Genomic DNA, 20,974 nt, shown 5'->3' with positions numbered 1-20,974 from the left:
TCGACAATGCGGTGTATGAAATTTGAAGTAGATGTGTGAAAAGCGCGGGAAAATTGTTGTTTGTTCTTAGGCGGTGACCTGCAATTGTTTGACGCTTTACCAACGTTGGACATCGCGGGATTTGTTTTGTTTTGTTTGTTATGCTTCATGTCATCTTCCGTTTGCGACGATGAACGAAGGCGGTGGAGACGAACGTTCGGTCGCGGAGCGCAACGTTGAAGCGCCTTCGCCAACCGACGACGTAACGTTAATCTTTACAATTCTCTTTACAAAGTAAATTAAACTTCCAGTTGCGGTAGCAACAACAGTGCAGGGACGTAATCGAAATGAATTCCCCCCCCCCCCCCCCCCCCAGTCGTCGGTTCTCATTCGCACTCTGGGATGAAGGCTTCGGTTAATTGTGTTGTTTGACCATACTTCACCACACTGGTCAATGGGAGTTGGTGAAGAAGGGGGAGGAGGAGAGGCGATTATCTGAGGATCGGTTCCCGATTTCACTTGCCACTGATGTGTGCCGTGAGCCGTGTTCCCGGTAACGTGCAGTGGGACTGCAAGGATTCATACTCTTAGGTTTTTTTTGGTAAAGTCACGTTAGGTAAAAAATGTGAAATAAATAATAAAACGAATAAAAATAATAGAAATAAAATAAGAAATAACTTATTTTATGTTTATTTTTTCTATTATTTCTATAATTATTTATATTTTACCTACGTGACTTTACCGAAAAAAACTAAGAGTAGGCACGCCTTCCACCAATAATTCGTCTGTAAAGCAGGGTTAATGCCAAATGCATTTGGGCGTTTCTATTAATGCGAAGGAGATTACGTTTTGCTTCTGTTCATATAAAACAGATATATCACATGAATCACTGTGTGTTTCTACTACTGGACTAATACGATGAGCTAAAAAGCTATTTTTCACATCCAGTACTTCATGTTGGGATCACATGAAGTAATCCCAACTTCATATCTCCCCCCTACTGTTGAAATATTAATGTAAGTGGTGGGCTGCCCACCACTTACATTAACATTGGCTGCTGATATTTGTGTTACGCCCATTTCAAACCTTTATAAGCAGTTTGCCTTTAGAAGCTATAACCCCCTTTTCCTGATGACGACCGCTTGTGTTGCGATCGAAACGTCGTAGTTTTTGTTATTTTCTTTGAACCTATCTATATGACTTTACCGAAAGACCCAAAGAATAAGAAGTAACATTTTTACTCATTTTGTTCCAAATTTGTACACGTATTCGTGTAAGTGGAATACTTCCCATTTTTTTCAAATTAATTGCAGAACTGAGCAAAGTGTTGCTACTCAACCGTCTACTGCATTGTGGTCAGCAGAGAGCAGCTAGACCAGTAAACTTAATTTGTTGAACCAAATTTATTCTTTGGTCCGATCTTTCGCAACTCAAACGAGCCAGTGTGTTGAAGTGTGATCATATAACCGCCACGGCTGTCACGGAGTGGGGAGGCCCCCATCTCGCAGTGAATTGTACACAACCCCACTGTCGTTGGTATTATATAGCTGGTTTACGCATTGTGCACAGCGTAGAAGAGTATAGTAATTAGCACTGACTATGGAATTCGTCTTGTGTACCTTATAACTTTCTCTTTCACTTAGTCCTTGGGCCAGAACAGAAATTGGTATAATCTAAGGTATAAAAACTCTAATAATACAAATGTATTCACTGTATATGGCAAAAAAAAGATTGCATCATTTGATATCCCACTAGTTTCAAGTGTTTATTACGTAATTTACTGTCATTGGTCACGTAAAAAATTGGAACCACTTTAAGTTATGCTACCTCAGGTGCAGCATGGAACTCCTGCCCTGTTGCAAATCAATCACAAATTAAATATCTGGTTTGAGCTCATAGACTAACTGGCCAACATGTATTCATTTGAAATGCTGTATATAGAGTACACGTACATTTTCTTTCTGATAATTATCATGGCGTATATTTTTTTATCTGGCCTATCCATTTTTTTCTTCCAAACAATGTTTCGTTGAATAAACATCACTTTATTCAAACGGATAACTAAACATGGAAACCCTGTGATTGTTTTGCAACAGCGCATGAGTTCCATGCTGCGACAGAGACTCATAAAGTCGCGGCGGTCCTTCGAACTGACCCACCCCAAGAGACGGTGCCTTGCGAGCGGCACCGAGGAGCTGGCGTCTGGAACAATCCTATCGCTTGAGCAACCCAGCCAGATCCTGGAGGAGGGTGTCTGCGTGCTGTCGCCCGATCGTGGTGCCCCTGAACGCAACACCGGATTGGGGTTAAGCACACCGGAGGGATGTGCTTCAATCGCATCACCGGGAGAGTCGGACTTAAAGCGTACGCCTGCGTCCCGCTTGAATATTAGTACAGGTAAAACTAATCGAGTCATTTTCAGCTGTAGCGCATAATTGTTTATCGTTTGAATGTTAATAATTTTGAGTATTTTATAACAATTCCTTTGTACGAAGTACCCGCATTGACCGTACTGGTCAATGCGGGTTAATAAAGGTGAGATGTATCAATGTAAGAACTGCATGTGTTGAAAATGACAGTTGCTATTTTTTCGTAATATTTATTAGTAGCAATAATAAGCTTACGTAGCACCTTTGAGAAAACTGAATCTACGGCACTTTGGAATCTAAAAAAAGAGGTACAATCGTCAAGAAATGTGATTAAAACAATGAAAAGCATTTTTTCTCAAACTGTACAATATATTTTAATACAATTGACCTCTGCAGGCAGCAGCCCTGGTGTGATGTGGACTCCTGGATCAGGTAAAGCCCTATCGGAGAGCCAGGCCACAACTATCAAACAGATGGCGAAGGAGCTTGAGGATATGAAAGGAGCGCTTGCAACGAAAGAGGAATTGTTGCGCAGGCTCCGAATGGTCTCGAGCTACAGGAGTAAGGTAACTGCATGGAGCTGTGCCATCTACATTCCCCCATTTGTGAAGCTGAGCAGTATTCTTGGTTCTTTAAGTTCAAGTTCATTTATTAGGTATAGCCCTGTGAGCCATTCGACTCTTGAATCGGGTGCAACCGCAACAAACAAAAAACAAAAACATGAACAAAAAAACATCTTAAAGTGAATATGTGACTGAGTGCAAACAGAAAATCCAAGAAAAGACAGCAAAATATTGCAGAAAAAAACATCGTACACCAACAACAACCACAAGCCAAAGTCACGTAGAAGGGAAATAATAAAATAATAGAAATAAAACATTTTATTACGTTTTATTTGATTAAATAATAAGAATAAAACATGTTTTATTATGTTTTATTTTTATTATTTTATTATTTCCCTTCTACGTGACTTTACCGAAAGAACCAAGAAGATGAATCCCTGCAGTCACGAAAGCTTTAAATCGAAAAATCTGAGCAGTATTGTTTTTTTCTCAGGTGTGGTCCAGCAAATTAAAATCAATGTATTCGAGTATATCGGAATTTGTTCGTGAGGCTAAATGGCAGAAACTAAAGTGCATATCATGTGATTGTACATGTACATGAACCTACTGACCAATTATTCCATGATAAAAACATTCATTTTGGTTTGCCACTTAAATCCACATATTCCCGCTGTGAGGACTAAAGCAAGTTGGTTTGTCATGTATCAAAAACCACTATAGTATGGCATGCGAGAAGGTGCACCATGAGTTTCCCCTTGAGATTACATGAAGGGACATCCCAAGTAGTTACGTGATGTTATCTTCTAGAGGCTATTGTCTGGGATGTATTGCTGTTACACAAAGCAATGTAATATCACCGAGAAAAGATAAAGATTTGAAAAAAAAATTCCGGTATCCCAATTGTGGTCACTGCACAGCTCATCCAAGCCTCTCATTGTGTTCAGAATAACCTGGAGGAACTGGAGAGGCTGATTTTCAAGTGGAGGAGCGCCTGCCAGAGCCTCCTGTGTGACCTGCAGCAGGAAGCCACGTCCGACAAAGTTTACAGCCTGGGTCAGATAATTGCTGGAATGGGCCTGGACCCTGATCTTCTGCAATACAACTCCACCGAGGACTGCTTCACCTAAAAAGTGAAGCAAAGGGCAAGCTGAGAGTCCTGAACCCAGAGTTTGCCTTGTTTGCCAGGCCATTTGCTGTAGCGTATGTTTTTGACATTTAAACTTGCACTATGATTTTTTTAAAGTGGAAAATATGTATGGCTTACCTTTCAGGTGACGGAGCATGATACAAATTTGAAAGTGTTTCAAGGGTGAAAATATTTCCCTCTAGTAACTGATTATTGCAGCTAAGATGCTTGCATTTATAGAAAATTTTCATTTACAACCTGTTATTAATTTTTCAGTTTCATGAAATGCAGTCGCAAATCAATATATTCCTATCCCTGTTTCAGGCTGAACTTAAACGGTCCAGTATTCCTACATTATTAATGTTATATAAATTAATGTTTGTGTTGCTCCATTTAACATGAGATGGAACCCTAGGGAAATTAAGTTGCACAAAATCTGCAACTTCCAATTATTGTTAGACTCAGAAAACGATCCGATTGGTTGGACAGGTTCATGCGGTTGTCATGGGTTACAAATGGCTGTCCAACATGGCTACATTTATTATGTTTATGGTGGCATAGAAATAGTATTAGAAATGTGGATGAAGCTGGCTTTATTTGGGTTATGGGGATTTTCATTAATTGGGCACTTAAATGCCCCAGCATCTCAAAGCACCTCATTTAATCTAATTTCAATAATTCCATAGGCCAGCTATAGTTTTATTTTTTACCGATGGCACAAGGTGACGCAGCGCTGGCCGGCAAGTGGGCATTATTCTGTCAGTAGAGGGCGATGATGCTATTGGTCATGACAAAAAAAGTAATACTCTGGTTCTTTCAGTAAAGCCACATAGGTAGAAAAAATAATAGATCACGACGTTTCGATCACAGGATATTTGCAGTCACGAAAGCTTCAAATAAAAAAAAGTAATACTGTACAGGTAAACCTCGATTTGAGAAAGGGACGCATTCTTTAACAAACATGCACAAAACAAAATTCATGAATTGGAATTGCTTTTACCCCTGTTTATTTAGTGCAAAAACTTAAGAGATGTATTTCAGACAGTCATTCCAACTCTATTCCTAACCTAAAAATATACACCGACACCACTTTTCACGAGCATAATAGAGAACAAAAATACTAAAACTACTTAATAATAATTAATAAATAAAAATACAAATTACCCTTTTCAGGGAACTCGCCAAAAGATCTGCTGAATGTTGGAATGCCTGAAAAGGTGATGTGGAAGCCTTATTGCACGAGGGTAGGGGTCGGCAACCAAAACAACGAGCCTTGTTTTTCGAATTCGGTAAAAATAACATTTCAAGAGCCGCAATGCATGTAGTGAATACCAGACGGCGGTCCTTTATAAATAACGTCACGAAGCACTCCGTAATGAGCCGCATGCTGCTCTGGAGCATACGCCGGTTGGCGTTCCCCCCGGCATTAGGTTGTTATATCCAAAGTAGGTCTTGTGTTTGTGAGTGACATTGTGAATGTATAGGTTTTCATTTATAAGCTGATCTCATTGGACTTGAGTCCTGCAACTGTTGTATTGTGGTATTCCACCATTAATTGATATTGAGATAATGCTCTCTTGATGAAAACAAATTTTGTTTGCACTTTTAGAAGTCTAATTCACATTTGTATATTATTGCTGTGTTCGAGGCGATATGCGAGTTAAGAGAGCATTGCATGTATTAATTGTAAAGCCTTTGGAAGTTAATCTGATGCTTGTGGTTGTAATTTAATTGCTGAAAAGAACAATAAAGAAACGATGAAAATGCCCATCCCAAGATTGGTTCAACCAAGGTATGTTAACACTGAGTCACCGTTTTCATCGGGCGTTTCGAGAAGCAGATGCATATTGCAAAATGTGTGTCTCTGTGGAGCACATTTCACTTCAGTTTATACTGCAGGGACTCTTAGAATTCCTATTTTTAAATCTATTTGTCATGTTTTAGTAAGAGGCGGCACACGACTGTATAAACATTCACTTTGTTTTGGGTCATTATCTGGCTCTGGGTGATGTCTATAGCTATACTCTCTGGTTCTGGAAGTTTCCCCCTTTTGCATACTCAAGGGCAGAGCTTACTTCTATCAGTGTGGTCAGAATCTCTGAAACTTAATGTCTACTAATAATATTACTCTCTCGTGAACATAATCTCTCCCTAAATTATAAAACAGGTAGCCACTCTTCATAAATATGGAATTATATTTCCTTCTTGCTAAGACCAACTATGACCCATTATTTTAATGTCCACAATTCGACAAGGTTTCATGCTTAAGGTAAAAGTCTGCACAATCTATCAATGGTCAAATGAAAAAAGGCATCTCCTGTTGTTATGGCCAACACTGCTGACACCTACCCTGCTGTCATCTAGAATGATGAAATTAGATTTGAAAGTGATCGGGGACCAGGCTTCAGGCTACATTTTCATTGAGGGGACGATATACAGTTATTCACCACATTGGTGAGTCCGAGTTGGTGAAGATACCCATCAAGAGTAATGCACCACTCACATTTAGGTGATCCAGCCAATTGAGGTACAGCGTAGGTTTTTACAATTGTGCTGTATTGTCCCTCGATGTTTTATCAGCTTGTACCGTGTGTTGTTTGGCATGATGGCTGACATTTCACTCCACATGCTGGGAGTTTTTTCAGGAACTGAATTGAGCAGCTCACTTCTCCTTCGATGGTATAGCATTTCCTGCTGCTGATGATGATGTTGTTGCCGGTTCTTGATGCCGACTGGCTCGACTCTGACGTAGGCCGGCTAATGCTATGCTTCATTTGGAAGGAAAACGAAATCTCAACATTCGTTCGCTAAACAGATGGATTGCCATATCCTGGCCAAGACTTTTCAGCGTTGCGGGTTTTTGGAGGTTACGTTATTCATAAAGCCTTCAGCACAGCTTTCCAGATACTGCTTAACTCTCTTGAAATTGCGAGAAGTCTGTCATTTGTATCGCTTCCTGGATGACACACTGATAAATTGTTGTTGGTCGTCTTAGAACCATCACTTTGTTGAAGTTGACCCACAGCTGGTGCCCTGGTGTATGTGCTCAGCCACAGCCTATTTGTCAGGTATTGGCAAGCCAAGTGCAGTGTTGATACTTTGACACAACACAACCTAGATGTGGCTGCACGTGCAGTCCAGGCAGGAGACTAATTTCTTCATAGCTTGTCCTTGCTTGATGGATTCCCTGATTTGATCTTCTTCAGTGCTGGAGTGGTTTTGGTATGTTTCTCCCGTGTAATGTCTTGCATATCCAAGACATGACAAGGAAGAAACGTCCACGTTTTGAAATGGTCACACAGATGAGAAAACAAGATCCCTTGGCCTGAAGTTGATGATGAGCCATGATGTTATAGAGTTTTAGTATCTAGCAGCAAACTTGGGCAAATCAACTTTTACTTTGCCTCATCTGGGTTCATTATGTGGTGCTGTTTTATAGCCTCCCAAAGCATTCTATAAGACTTCTTTATGTCGAATGGTAAAAGTAGATTATGAAAGTTGTCACAAAATTCACTCATAATGATACACGTACCAAGGGCCCTGTTTATTTGTGTTTTATTTTTGAAATAAAAATTTACATAGAACTTCAAACTACAGACTGAAGATGGACATACAGTCATTAACAATCAGGTAACATTCTTAAATCATGTAAAGTCATTTGAAGTATTCAAGCAATTTAATTAATTAAAATACGAACACGAAGCAGTTTCTTTATATTAAGATCCATTCCCAACAATATGCTAATGCACCCAAAAAAGACACACCAACATGTCCCTGCGTGTGCTATTACAAGAGCAGCTGGTGAGGTTCGCTACGATTGAAAAAATAAGTCTGCGAGAAGGTGGATATGTTCCCTGTGTAGACGGCATTGTAGTTGTAGATGAGAGCCTTTGATTCCATCGCCTCAGTTGGGAATTTGTGGAAGTTCTTGCGAGCTGCAGATTTCAAAAGCAAAACACGCGATGAGCCTAAGCCAATACTGTCGCGTTAACCTGAGAAAACCGAAGATGAAGAGGCAAAAAAGAAAGATCGGCAACGATTGAAGAACGGTAATCACATTGCGACTGCTATATTACCATCATGGGTTACGTGTACAACTAAGATTTTAAACGAGCCATTTTATGGTTAAAAAAGGTTGCCTTTATCAACTGGAATACAGCCGGGGTGTGGAAAATGTTCAACTCATCGCTAAGCAAGTTTGCACTGCAGGCGCATGTTGACATTTATACTGGGCTGCAACTCATGCGCGAGTTGTACGATAAAATGTCGAAAACACACAAAACCCAGCAATATGTCTTGAGTGTTATCACACTCAGCTGACATTTCAGCCCAAGGGGAAATGTGGTTTAAACTGTAACAAGCATCTAGTTGTGTGCAGCTCATCTTTGTTGCAGTTTTAAATAACTCAAGGTATGTCCCTGATCTAAAACAGGTTGTTCAGAGAAGAGGGTAAGTCAAATGTATTTCATATTGATCCAACAGCTTTCAAACACTCATTTGTCCAGCTCGAACAATTCTTAGAATTTAACGATCATGATTCATTGTGAACTCGACTCAAGTATATATTTTTTACTGGCAAATGTTGCACCTCTAATGGCTGCACGTGTCATACGAACCAACTAAAATATGCAGAAACTGTAAACGATCAATTCCGACACGCACAATCTTATTCTCTCACCAATTATCTCCGTAAAACAATATATTTACATGGGATAAGAGGATAATGGATCTGTAATTCTCACCGTTGTTTGGTACAACCTATAAGTGGCGTATATAATTTAGCGACGCGGAGGAAAAAGGCAGGCAGACGCACCTTCATTCACAAAGAAGTCCCCCATGTAGAAGGCAGCGCGAATGGCGTCTATCGAGTGGGGGTTCTGGTGCTTGATGTTCCACTCAAAGGGGTTTTTCTCTGGGTGCCACTGCACTCCATACACCGGATACTTGAAGGCTGCACACACAACGTAACAGGGGTCAGCGCGACACAGTGGGTGCAGTATTGCTGTGCTGTTACGTCGTAGCCCAAGCCTGGAATTCAGATGTAAGTCTTCCCAAGCAATTCTAGAACTCATCACTCCCCTCCTTCTCAACCAGTACAGCTGAACTCCGGATCTCATCACCCTCCTCATTCACAACCTATGCTGCCAAAACTCTGGCACTCATTAGCCTCCTATCATGTGATGAACGGATGAGTAGTTAATGGAGAAGCCTTTGGTTGTATTAATGATTCACTCTGGGGCTTGTAAAGGCATAGGGATATGCGGTGGTGCCATGATGACGTGATGAACTCACTGCGCTATGAGCCCAGTGACCTGAGTTTGATTCCCAGCCACGGTTAACATCAGCGACGAGTGATACCTGAACCGGTCCTGCTCCCACCCCCCAATTCACCAACCCATAATGACCAGCGTGGTGAAATATGGTCAAACAACCCCCATGATTGATCATCGTGGCCAAAACCGTTGATGCCATCATACCTCGCCAAGCAACGCACCTCCGATTAGCACGGTTGGCTACATCCGGTGCAGATGAAGTCCAACATACATACACACATACAAACAACACTCCCTGCCATCTGCCAGGTCTTGCGGTTGCTGCACGCGGAAATGCACGTTTACCTTCCATTGTGGAGATAAATTCGACACCGGTGGAATCGGTGTTCACCGAGATCACGCGGTAAAACGACTTGAGCTTCTCATTGGCTGTGAAGTTCTGCATGAGAGTAAATGCCACAATGGTTAGCTGCCTATACACATATTGAACAACATAGTTCTTTGCTTCTAGATTTGAAGCTTTCGTGACTGCAAGGATTCATACTCTTAGTTTTTTCGGTAAAGTCACGTAGGTAAAAAAAAATTAATTAAAATTAATAAAAATGAAATAATTTCATTTTTTACCTACGTGACTTAACCGAAAAAACTAAGAGTATAGTTCTTTGCTGTACCGATATTTTTTTGTCAACACTTATGTTTAATTTAACATGTAGGATTTGGCGACCAATATTATTCACAATAAAGGTTTTTGAGTTAGACAGGATAATAATACATGTTCAGCGTGACTAGCACTGCCTGTGCATTTGCCGTAGTGCAGGCGTAAGGTCATCACCCAGATGTGTGTGATGACGTCACTACCGCGCACTTGCCTGCCTGCCCGCGAGTCAGCCAGCAAAACTTTTTTTAACAATATAGTAACATGAATAATAATCTTTGAATTAAATTGACTAATTGATATAGGAACACATGGATTAGAGACCATACATAGGTTAATGAGATAATTCAAACCGTTTAAATAAATACTATTCATTTCATTTTAACAAATGCTTGCATGATTGACATTACACCGTGAGACAAAGAGAGGAATGCATGGATTTGAGATCACAAGCAGGTTAATTCCATCATTCAAACCGTGAAGAAATGTGTAAGTGGGCTTGGGCAGGATACATCACTAAAATGGATTTTATAATTATTATTCTTTACCCAGGAAATGGTCAAGAATAAATAAGTGGTGGCCTAGGAATGGAATGTGTCTGTATGTACGTATGTTGAACTTCTTTCGCACGATACGTAGCCAACCGTGCTAATCAGAGGTCTGATGGCAAGTCGGAGAAGGTGATGGAGCAATGAAATCAGCTCGCATGCAGGTGCAAGGTGAGTTGTTACATTGCGGGTTCGTGAGATGAGGCGTTGGCTTGGGGAGGCCTTCATCCAGCAGTGGACTAAACATGGCTGATGATGCTGATGATGAGCCTGGCCTTGCCACCACCCTTTCCTTCTCTTTCCGTCTCGTCATATCCTGTACCCCCCCCGCCCCTCGCTCTTCTTTCCTACATTCTACTACTCACTGTCGATGACCCGCGGAGAATATCGGAAACCCCTTTTGCGCATTCAACTATTGTAACTAGTAACTAATTCAACTAGTCTTAATCAATTAAGACGGAAACTTGTGTTGCCTCCGAAACGTTGTGATTTATTTGATTTATTTTCATTTAATATTATTTTATTTCTATTTTTTTACCTACATGACTTTACCGAAAAAAACGAAGAGTATGAATCCTTGCAGTCACGAAAGCTTCAAATCTAGAACTATTGTACTGTTGAACACGTTCCTTCGGAGTGGGCAGGTAGGAACTTGGTTGGACAGCGCATTCGTGCACGACAGACAGACAAATAATCCCTGGTGAGCAAGTGTGGAACCTGTTGTTCCTACCTGTATGTATAAAAGATAACTTGACTTTAGGTAGCCAGGCAGACAGCCCCCTTAACTATCGCCCCCCCCCCCTCCCTTAGGCCCCTCCCCCCTTAGGCCCCTCCCCTGACCCCCTTTCCCTTAGGCCCCTCCCCTGACCACCCCCCCCCCCATATCCTCAGGCCCCTCCCCTGACCCCCCTTCCCTTAGGCCCCTCCCCTGACCCCCCTTCTGTTAGGCCCCTCCCCTGAGCACCCCCCCCCATATCCTTAGGCCCCTCCCCTGACCCCCCCTCCCTCAGGCCCCTCCGCTGACCCCCCCCTCAGGCCCCTCCCCTGAACCCCCCCCCCCCTCAGGCCCCTATTCTGACTCCCCCCTTCCTTAGGCCCCTCCCCTGACCCTCCTCCCTTAGGCACCTCCCCTCTCCGTACCCGGCAGTAGGTCTCCACCAATCAAAGAGCTGTGTGTATCATATATTTATTTATGCACGACAGACAGACAGACAGTCAGACAGACAGCTAAATAATCCCTGGTGGGCAGTGCGGAACATTGTTCCTCCCTGTATTAAGATACCAATAAAATGGTGGTGTTCGCCTGTGATCCAAAAACAGTGGAGGCATAGAGGGTTGGTGGATCACACACATGCTGTGGAACTCCCTTCCCGTTGGTGTCGAAGAGCCATACCCCTGGCTTGCCAGGAGAACTCGGTAGAGCAATAAGCGGACTAATAGAATCTGTCGCTTTTGTATGGGATGCAGTGTTGGGTTTTCTTAGGATGCTCCGGTTTACCTCCCACATGTAAAAAAAACCCGACTAATTAGCTGAAAGTTCTTAGTTAATAGAGAACTGCAGAGCTTGGATAAATGTTGGCACCAAGCTCGCCGCCTTGCTGCCTTCCAGGTCGTCTGTGGTTTCCTCAGCGATTGCGAGTTGAAATGTGCACGATGATCGGCGTGATATAAAAACTAAACTAAACGATCCGATTTTAAATCGCTATATCTCTGCAACCACGAACCGCCCATGAATGAAACTCTTACCACTTGAAAGGGCGGGGCATAGAGTTTTAAAGGATTACCGCTAGATGCCTCTCCCAGCGCACAAACAGCCCCTAGCCTCAGTCATTCGCAAGACGCGCTGCCTCAACGTTGGATACGTCGCACGGGACCCCAAGACTTGGCGCTACACTCTTGGCCCCCAAGATCCCCAGACATCACACCCTGCGACTTTTTCTTGTGGGGATACGTCAAAGACCGTGTTATTGTGCCACCATTAGCGACTAATCTGGATGACCTCAAAAACAGAATCACGACAACGGTGACTTCAGTGTAAGGAGACACTTTGAGAGGCGTTTGGGACAAATTCAACTATCTCGATATTGTCCGTACAGCAGGTGGAGGGCACATAAGAGCATTTATAAAATGGTTAGTAAAATTTGATAACTCATTAAACCGTTTGTAACTTTTTGTGTAATTGTAACATGCAGCCATCGTGAAATATACTGCTTTTAAATTGGGTCCATCTTTTTAAAACACCCTGTAATACTTCTAGATTTGAAGCTGTAATACATTCTCGTCAAACGTTGTCGCCAGCAAAGTTACGCATTGGGAAACACGCGGAACTAAATGTTGCACCACTTACCTTCGTCGAGAGGGACCAGTTATGGAAGTTGGCTGTGATGGGTTTCGTTTTGAGTGCGTGCATAACTTCCGTGGGAAAATTCCGGAATAGACGGCTCTCCTTTGCATCTGTGCAAGATGGAACGAAAAAAATTAAGGGTCAATTTACTGTCATCGTGCTGTCGTCGCTTCCGAACTTTGTTCTGCTAATACACAGACATCGCCACGTTGCATTCGCGAAGCGACTGCAGCAGCACATTAGATCGTTCACGCAAATTGCTTCTCACGATCACCGAGAAAGCACAGATAAGCGCGAAGGCAACCAGGCGGTGAGCCGGTGTCAACAATTGCCCAAGCTCTGCAGTCCTCGCCAAATTAAGATGTTTTCAGCTAATGAATAAGTCTTTATACGCGTGGCAAAAAACCGGAGCACCAGGAGAAAATACACGCCTGCAAGGGAGTAACACTCTATCCCATAAAGATGGAACAGATGATAATAGTCTACACTTTGCTGTGCCGTCTTCTCCTGGAGAGCCACGGTTTGGCACCTCAAAGCCCACGGTAACGGATTTTCGCAACATCCGTGCGATCCACCAACCCTCGCCTCCACCGTGCTGGATTGCAGCCGTGCGCCACCGCCGCCCGGCTTAATAGGTGCTCGCTAAATGGCACTTTGCCTCAACAGTCTGTACGGCTACAGGAGGATCTCTGTCTGTGTCGGTCTGTGGGCCTCACCTTTGGTGAAGACCAATGGCATGGCGTTGTTGCTCGTGTTGGTGTGCGTCAGCAGGTTTTCTCCACTGATAAGGACGCTCAGCTCCTCAAACCCCAAGCACGTTCCCCAAATAGGAAAGTAGTCATTGTTATCATTTGCCTGTTACACACACACACCCACACAAACATGAATCACACACGGGTACTGTGACCAGTATCTACACGTTCAGTCCCATCAATCCATCGCTGGATGAGGGTCTCCCTGCGTCTCGGAAGTTATTTTGACCATGCTTCACCATGTTGGTTGGTGCAGGTTTATTAAGTTGGGAAACATATAAGTACAGTGCAGGAATGGGGTTTGTAGCACTGTGAAGTGATAGGCCTTGTTTGGTCACGTACTTTACGAAAAGTGTGGTCCCGGACAGTAGGTATATTTATTTTATTGAGAGAGGCAGTCGGTCAGATGCAGAAAAGAGAATGCAGGTCTCCGAGTCTGCCGCTTGAATAGGTGAGGAGTGTGCAGCATGAATGGGGAGTGGGACGGATGTTCCAGACATTGGGGGCAGCAGAGAAGAATGTTCAAAGTTTCACTTATATAAGTTAAACTAATAATACATTTTTTTTTCACCAGGCAAGGCTGAAGCAACCTATCCACAAATGAGAGTCCAACAAAGTGGCTGATTATCATATGGAAATTTGTAGCAGCCAAATACTCTAAGGGGCCCTCCATTTAGTACGTATGCAAAAATGTCAAAACTTGACCCCTCTCCCTGTACGCACGCGTACTATTTACACCCCCTCCCCCACCTGCGTACGTTCGCTTGACACACCCCCCCCCCCCGAATTATTTTTGTTCTGGGTTTACACAAAACAAATAAAAATGTCATTGCAGGAGTTTTGGCCATTTCAAGAGTGCGTGAATCTGGTCTGTAACATTTATCACAACGCGGAATAGGCAACCGTGGGTGTTTAATGAGCGCCGTTAATGCTTGTCTGTTTTCGGCACTCATCGGCTATTCATTGCACTTGAGTGGTGGTGTGTGTGTGCGGATGTGCCTGAGCATTACAGTCGACCTGTGGCACCTGGGTCTGCCCCGTGACCACCTGCCAGTGGGCGTTCGATATTTCACGTGGCCTCAAGGAGCACATAGCCTGGCACAAGCGTCGTGGTGACGTCACCGCAACTTAGTGGCGATTGGCGGTTGTTGTTGTTGAGCGTTACAACACAAAGAGTGAGCGGGCAGTGCCCTTACGTCTTCGTTCAAACCACGCGCAGATGCAGGTAACACATTTTTTTACTCAATCTCAAAAAGGTGTGTTAATTTGCTTCTCAGGTAACAGTAAAAGGCAGGAGATGCTGATTACGACGATGACGAAATGTCTGCCATCGCTGGCGTGAAAAAAAAATCTTAATCCGAGGGCAACATCAAGTCAACATGTTGCAACAATGTATGTAAATAATAAAACATCATTTACCCAGGACAGCCACACTTAGGCTCAAGTCTCTTATTTTAAGGAAGGTCCTGCATTGCGATGTTTACCCAATACCACTGACAGTGTATTTTTTACCCTTCCTTCTACCTATGGGAGGAAATCAGAGAACCCAGAGGAAAATTCATTCAGATAAGGGGGGAGAATATACAAACTCCACACAGAAGGGTGCCCGAGTCAGGAATTGAACCCGGGTCCTTCTTGCTGTGCAGGCGCCAATTGTTTCCACTGCATCAACCCTGCTGCCCAAATCACGTGTTTTGTATGTTACACAAAGCACACGGTTCGTGCGAGATTGCTGTTTGTTTCGTGGGATGTTTTTACTCGTATGCCTGAACACAAGACAAAGATCCCCCTTATAGCCTTAAAATGCATTTGGGGCAAGCACTTTTTGCGAGCACCTATGAAGGTCGGTACAACACATGAAGGAGTGGGTGGCCAACACCACTCCCAACAGCCTTTGTCTCCCCAGTGGAGATGTTTACACACCGCACCAGATACTCATTTGACGCCGAGTTGATCTAGGGGAGGAGGCCCCGACCGGTTCAGACAACGTCACTGTTGTTGGGGGCCATGAGCCGGAATCGAACTCTTGGGTTGCTAGATTCGTAGCTCGGTGCGCTAAACGCTACACTGCCGCTCCCCCCAGTGATACACAAAGACACACGCGCGCCACGTGACCCACCTTGAGTGCAAGATCAAACAAAAGCCTGGCAGCTTTTGCGTAACCAGACGTTTTCAGGTCAACACCACCGCCAGGGAAAAGCACCCTTTGAAATGCAAATCACACATTGGTAAATTAGTTATTATATATACTGCTCGAAGCTATTTGACTCTGAGATGTGTTGGTTGAAACCACAGACACGGCACTCCCAAACGCTGCTTATAATCCACACACACACTGTCCCGTTGTAACAAATGAGTCAATTTCTGCAGAGATCACTAAAATAACAGAATGTTACGCTCACAACATATGCAGTGAATCGTGCGTTTAAGATCGGATTGTTTACTTTTTTACTCATTATACGATCGTGTTATATGTGTTAATCGAGCAAAATAAACTGCACAGAGAGAGATAAAAGCATAATAAACAATACAATTGGCATCGTAAAAACGAAATGAAACGAATCACTTCCTGATTTTAATCGTGACGATTCATCTAGTCATTGGTGTATGAATTGTTGCAGGCCTTGTATTTGCCAACACCACAGAAACCTTACGGATAGAATCTGAAACACACGTGATCCGGAATTTAGTTGCTTTAAAACTCAAGTGTAATGATTACCCGTTGAGGTAACTGAACAGTGTTTTCAGCTCTGCGTCAGACAAGTCGTTCCTGGATCGGGAAAAAACACAAACATTTACAGGTCATGTGAAAGGAAACGGCAAACGGCATGCGACTGTTTAAGAACCTGACCAGACCATGGACCAGAGAGGGTGACTCCGGTCACTCTTGCTAATGAGACTCATCCTGTCCTCGAGTTTTCACCTGGTTACAATAAATAAACTTGACTTGACTGGGACATTGCGAAACATTGTGTACCTCGGTTAAATTCAGCAGAGGCACCGATGACATTCATTCAGCCTTACCCCGAGGCTGTACTTCGGCTATCAGAGCTGGGACATGGGACTTATGAGTTGTTATACAAAACCATCTCTTGCAAGATGTCTGTCCAGCACTGCAAGTGTAGGCCAAAATTCCCTCTTCCCGAGAGGGGCTGTCTAGAGCCCTCTCTAGTGGAGGCCTCTTCATCCAACAATGGATAGAGCATGGCTGATGATGATGGTGACGACAACGAGATCCTCACCGAATGGGCACGACCCGGGCGCCGGCAGACTCTATGTACTTGACGTATGATGCCGCGATGTAGGACTCTCCAAACTGCTTGCTAGCCGGGAACACAGCTTGGGAGACAATACCTGCACGGCAGAAACAGAGTCCGACCGACTTCGCCGACTTTGAATCACACGTAGACGTAACGGTGTGCACACTCAAGCGCACTGCGCTACGAGCACTCACGCACTCACTCCCGCACCTCCGATGAGCACAGTTGGCTACGTATGGTCCGAAAGAAGTTCAGCAACAACAACCGTCATTCGCCACCAAGTGGCGGTGACGTCCCAACGGCGCGTGCAGAGTTCAACATACATACATGCATTCAGTCATCTATGTGTATATGATAATGCAGTAGGAGTAGTTATGTTAAATACGCAAATCTGTAAAGCTCTTACTCTTTTTTTTTGTCTCGGCTAAACCATACATTGGGTGAAATGGTGACTATAAACGGCATTTGCAGATTAAAATGTTTTCTAAAAATGAAAGTGACGTGGCATTCAAGCGGCGTGACTAAAGCTGAACCGTACAACCTAAAATGCAAAGGCGCAGCCCTGCAACTGTGCGCTCACGACACTGCTGGCGGAAGGGACTCCACTAGAGGCAGCTCTCTCGAGGACCACCCTCTGGAGGATATTTGGCCTACTCTTCCACACCGGCTCGACGTCCGGATAGAGGTTTAGGCGCACTCACACTGCTGCCCCAACCACCTACGTACGATCCGGCGACCGACTAAGTGTGCAGGGCCGTGGCGATGACATCCTCCGTCCGGCAGTGGATAGACAACGACGATTACGACGACGATGATGGGTAGCAGAGGTGGGACAAAGTCATTGTTATGCAAGTCCAAGTCGAGTCGCAAGTCATCAAATTCATGACTCGAGTCTGACTCGAGTCCAAGTCACATGACTCGAGTCCACATCTCAGAGGTGGGACAAAGTCATTGTTATGCAAGTCCAAGTCGAGTCGCAAGTCATCAAATTCATGACTCGAGTCTGACTCGAGTCCAAGTCACATGACTCGAGTCCACACCTCTGATGGGTAGTGTAAGCACTTGCCGATGATGGGTCTGTCATTGACGCCCTTTCGTGCGGGGCCAGTCGGAGCGCTGAGAACGGCCGAGAGGAGTGCGGCGAGCGCCGAGAACAGCACGGCACAGCGGGCCACGCTGTTGTCCTGCGTGGACAAAACAGAGACCCGCACGCAAAGAACGCCGTGTTAGACGAACTCACCAATTTTTTTTTTCATGAACCGACACGAGCCCAGGTGTGCGTAAGTTCCATTATACGCGGCGAGTTTGCTTATACACACACGGCCATATAAAGGGTGTCCCGTATTTCCTGTGGCGAAATTTGTACGGTTTTTTAAACTGTTGGAGCCATTTATTTGTTATATCTTAGCGGGGAAAAATGTCTGTGTTTTCCATACTGTTTTTGATGATACATTTGAGCACTCTTATTCGTTCTCCTGTTTGTGGTAAGTTTCTGTGAGCGCTTTGTGTGAACGGCGTTCGCTTTTGCACATCCTCTCCGTGCAGCGTCCTGTAACTACCAACTTGGCCTCGGGCTGCGATCGGATACCTGTCAACCCACACAGTTTACCCCGTATTCTTGTGCAGGTAAATTGAGCTTTCAGGTCCATACGGCGTACAGCCGTTTCAATACGAGCAAAATGTAGTTTTTGTGTTTGTGTTTCTCCCTTGTGATGGGACGTTGTATGATGAACGTTAAGATTTATAAGGCCACGGGGTGACCAATTAGGTCTCTGAATGGGTCTGTAATAAGTTGGGGCACTGATAAGGGGTTGACAGGTATGTGATCGTCCTTGGAAGAGAGCTGCCTCGCTCAATAGGGCCTTGACCAGCTGAAATAAAAAGTCTTGAGTCTGTTCGATATGAGAATAATTAATAAGCGACTAATGTATGCTTGGGAATCAGTTTAGACGCCACCTATCATCGAGGCTTATCCGTGGCCAGGATATTAACTTCAGTTCATAATGGCACCATTTGTACAGTAATAAATAATAATTATTTATGGCCGAGTCGAGCAAGGGGAGACCCATGGGACCGGTTCACATATTCGCTACTGATGTAAACCGTGAGCGGCAATCGAATGCCTCGCCTGGTTCCTGACGCAGCGCCTGACACCAGACACACACACAGAGAGAGATCACACGTTGAGCCCACACGGGTTGTTGGGATTTGGGAGTTAAGTGCGCCACACACACCACCACACACCACACCACACACACACCACACACACACCACACACACCACATACACACCACCTACACACCACCACGCCACACACACCACGCCACACACACCACATACACCACCACACACACCACCACGCCACACACACACACCACATACACCACCACACACACACACCACCACGCGACACACGCCACACGCACACTCGCCACACACACCACACTCGCCACACACACACGCCACACAAACACGCACACATCACACCACACACACCACATACTATACAGTATAACCCTTCCTTATATAGGGTCCACAGCGATGGTAGCTCTCAGCCCCGTGCCAATCCACTGCTGGAGGACGAGGATCCGTCTGCACGTCGCGTCGGTCGTGGGCCCCGTTGGGCCCCATTGGACCATACTTCACCTCGCTGGTCGGTGCCGCATTACAATCAGTTCGATAATCAATCACCGAGGGGTTATAGCCGTAGGCGGGATTCGAACCGAGGTCCATTGATCGGCATCGTAGCGCAGTGCGACAACGCTCACGCGCACAAAGACAAAGGTCCCCCGTGTAGCCTCAACAGACTGGAGGGGCAAGTGCTGTTAGCGAGCACCACGCCCGACCGCCTTTGTCTCCCCAGTGGCAATGTTTACACGCCGCACTCATTTGAGGCCGAGGCGACCTAGGGGAGGGCCCGGGACCGGTTCAGATAATCGTCACTGGGTGTGTTGGCCGTGAGCGGGAATCGAACACCGGTCGCCAGGTTCGTAGCGCTAACCGCTATCCCACCGCTCCCCGCACACGAGGTTTACACACAGACACACACACACGAGAACGACTGCGTTACGATCTCATTGACGCAGAAAGGCGATCGAGCGCATTAGCGGAAGCCGACGGCGAGCAAAGCCGACACACGACGCTCGCTCGTCATTGGACGACAGACAAACAAACAAAGGTCGTCGTCGTCCGACTCACGTGCATCGTCCAGGAGCGACGATCAGACACCGTCCGTCTCGCTGTCTGTGTGTGCGAGTCGGGGTCTCTTCTACCCCTTAAGTGCTCGTCCCAGGCAAAGCAACTCCCTCCCCGTGTCTCCCTCCGTGTGAGCGAGCGAGCGAGAGAAACAATGTCCGCAACACGAGCTCCCCCTTGCGTCCGCTGCCGTCACTGTGTGGTCGTGTTGACGAGGGCACGTGGCCTCCACCACCACCCCCATCACCCCCACCACACCGCCACCACCCCCAGTCCCCCACCACACCGCCACCGCCCCCCACACCACCACCACCCCCCACACCGCCACACCCCATCACCACCCCCCATCACCATCACCACCCCCACACATCCACGTGGGGGAACCGCGAGCCGGACAGAGCAAAACAAATCGGCACTCCGGAGCGACGCGGCTGTGCGCGCGGTGCCGGATGAAGCTCGTGCGGGGTCTGTAGCATGTTATAAAGGGGCCCTAAATTAAAAAAAAAACACGTAAATATTAAACACACAAATGTTTTGCTTGCACAGTAAAGTAAAAGCATTTTTTAATTTGCTATACAGACAGATAATACGACAAATCGCTAACCTTAAACACCCCAGTCGTTCATAAAAGTTGAAGGCGGTATAGTACTATAGTAATAGAGCAAGTGCAGAATCACTGAACCGGTAGCTTCAAAGCGTTTAGCGCGGGGCCCGTAGCTTGTGCTACGAGGATAATCCGGCACTGAGTGCACGCTTGTCTTGGCTACGCAATCATTACGCAATTTTAAATCAAATCTAAAACATCACCTTTTTAAAAACTTGCTTTTACTTAAGATTTGTTTTTTGTTATTTTATATGCCTTCGATATCAATTTGTTATAATGCAATTGTGTGGAATTTGTTTTTATTGT

At 44.9% G+C, this 20,974-nt stretch overlaps 2 protein-coding genes across 3 annotated transcripts; one reads left to right on the top strand and one right to left on the bottom strand.

The window, feature by feature from the left end:
- Nucleotides 1-24: 24 nt before the first annotated feature.
- LOC144717632 (uncharacterized) lies at nt 25-4,187 on the top strand. Its single transcript, XM_078593146.1, has 4 exons — nt 25-241; nt 2,076-2,376; nt 2,745-2,914; nt 3,856-4,187. Exons 1-4 carry the CDS (start codon nt 170-172, stop codon nt 4,036-4,038), a joined length of 726 nt encoding a protein of 241 aa, XP_078449272.1. The 5' UTR covers nt 25-169; the 3' UTR covers nt 4,039-4,187.
- Nucleotides 4,188-7,576: 3,389 nt separating this feature from the next.
- On the bottom strand, nt 7,577-20,312 carry LOC144717630 (gamma-glutamyl hydrolase-like). 2 transcript variants are annotated; one of them, XM_078593143.1, is made up of 10 exons: nt 20,068-20,312; nt 17,936-18,053; nt 16,852-16,963; nt 16,329-16,379; nt 15,729-15,813; nt 13,574-13,712; nt 12,861-12,967; nt 9,656-9,749; nt 8,851-8,988; nt 7,577-7,972 (listed from the first exon to the last, which is right to left on the bottom strand). In XM_078593143.1, the coding sequence occupies exons 1-10, from the start codon at nt 20,071-20,073 to the stop codon at nt 7,824-7,826; spliced, it is 999 nt and encodes a 332-aa protein (XP_078449269.1). In that variant the 5' UTR covers nt 20,074-20,312; the 3' UTR covers nt 7,577-7,823. The 2 variants fall into 2 exon arrangements, with proteins under 2 accessions (XP_078449269.1, XP_078449270.1); XM_078593144.1 differs by having other exon boundaries at nt 16,852-16,991; nt 17,910-18,053; nt 20,068-20,227.
- Between the last annotated feature and the right edge of the window lie 662 nt (nt 20,313-20,974).

This window comes from Lampetra planeri, chromosome 4 (genome assembly GCF_965212315.1).
Source record: "Lampetra planeri chromosome 4, kcLamPlan1.2.h2, whole genome shotgun sequence".
NCBI lineage: Eukaryota > Metazoa > Chordata > Hyperoartia > Petromyzontiformes > Petromyzontidae > Lampetra > Lampetra planeri.
Note: the sequence above shows the minus strand (reverse complement) of the source record. Positions and strands in the feature narration are given on the sequence as shown.

Bases quoted from the DNA above. Each gene is read 5' to 3' on its own strand.
- LOC144717632 (XM_078593146.1), top strand. From the start codon at position 170: ATGAACGAAGGCGGTGGAGACGAACGTTCGGTCGCGGAGCGCAACGTT. The intron at 242-2,075 runs GTAACGTTAATC...GTTTTGCAACAG, and splicing joins CGCCTTCGCCAACCGACGAC to CGCATGAGTTCCATGCTGCG. The intron at 2,377-2,744 runs GTAAAACTAATC...TGACCTCTGCAG, and splicing joins CCGCTTGAATATTAGTACAG to GCAGCAGCCCTGGTGTGATG.
- LOC144717630 (XM_078593144.1), bottom strand. The intron at 15,814-16,328 runs GTAATCATTACA...TGCATTTCAAAG, and splicing joins CTGTTCAGTTACCTCAACGG to GGTGCTTTTCCCTGGCGGTG. The intron at 9,750-12,860 runs GTAAGTGGTGCA...ACTCTCATGCAG, and splicing joins ACTGGTCCCTCTCGACGAAG to AACTTCACAGCCAATGAGAA.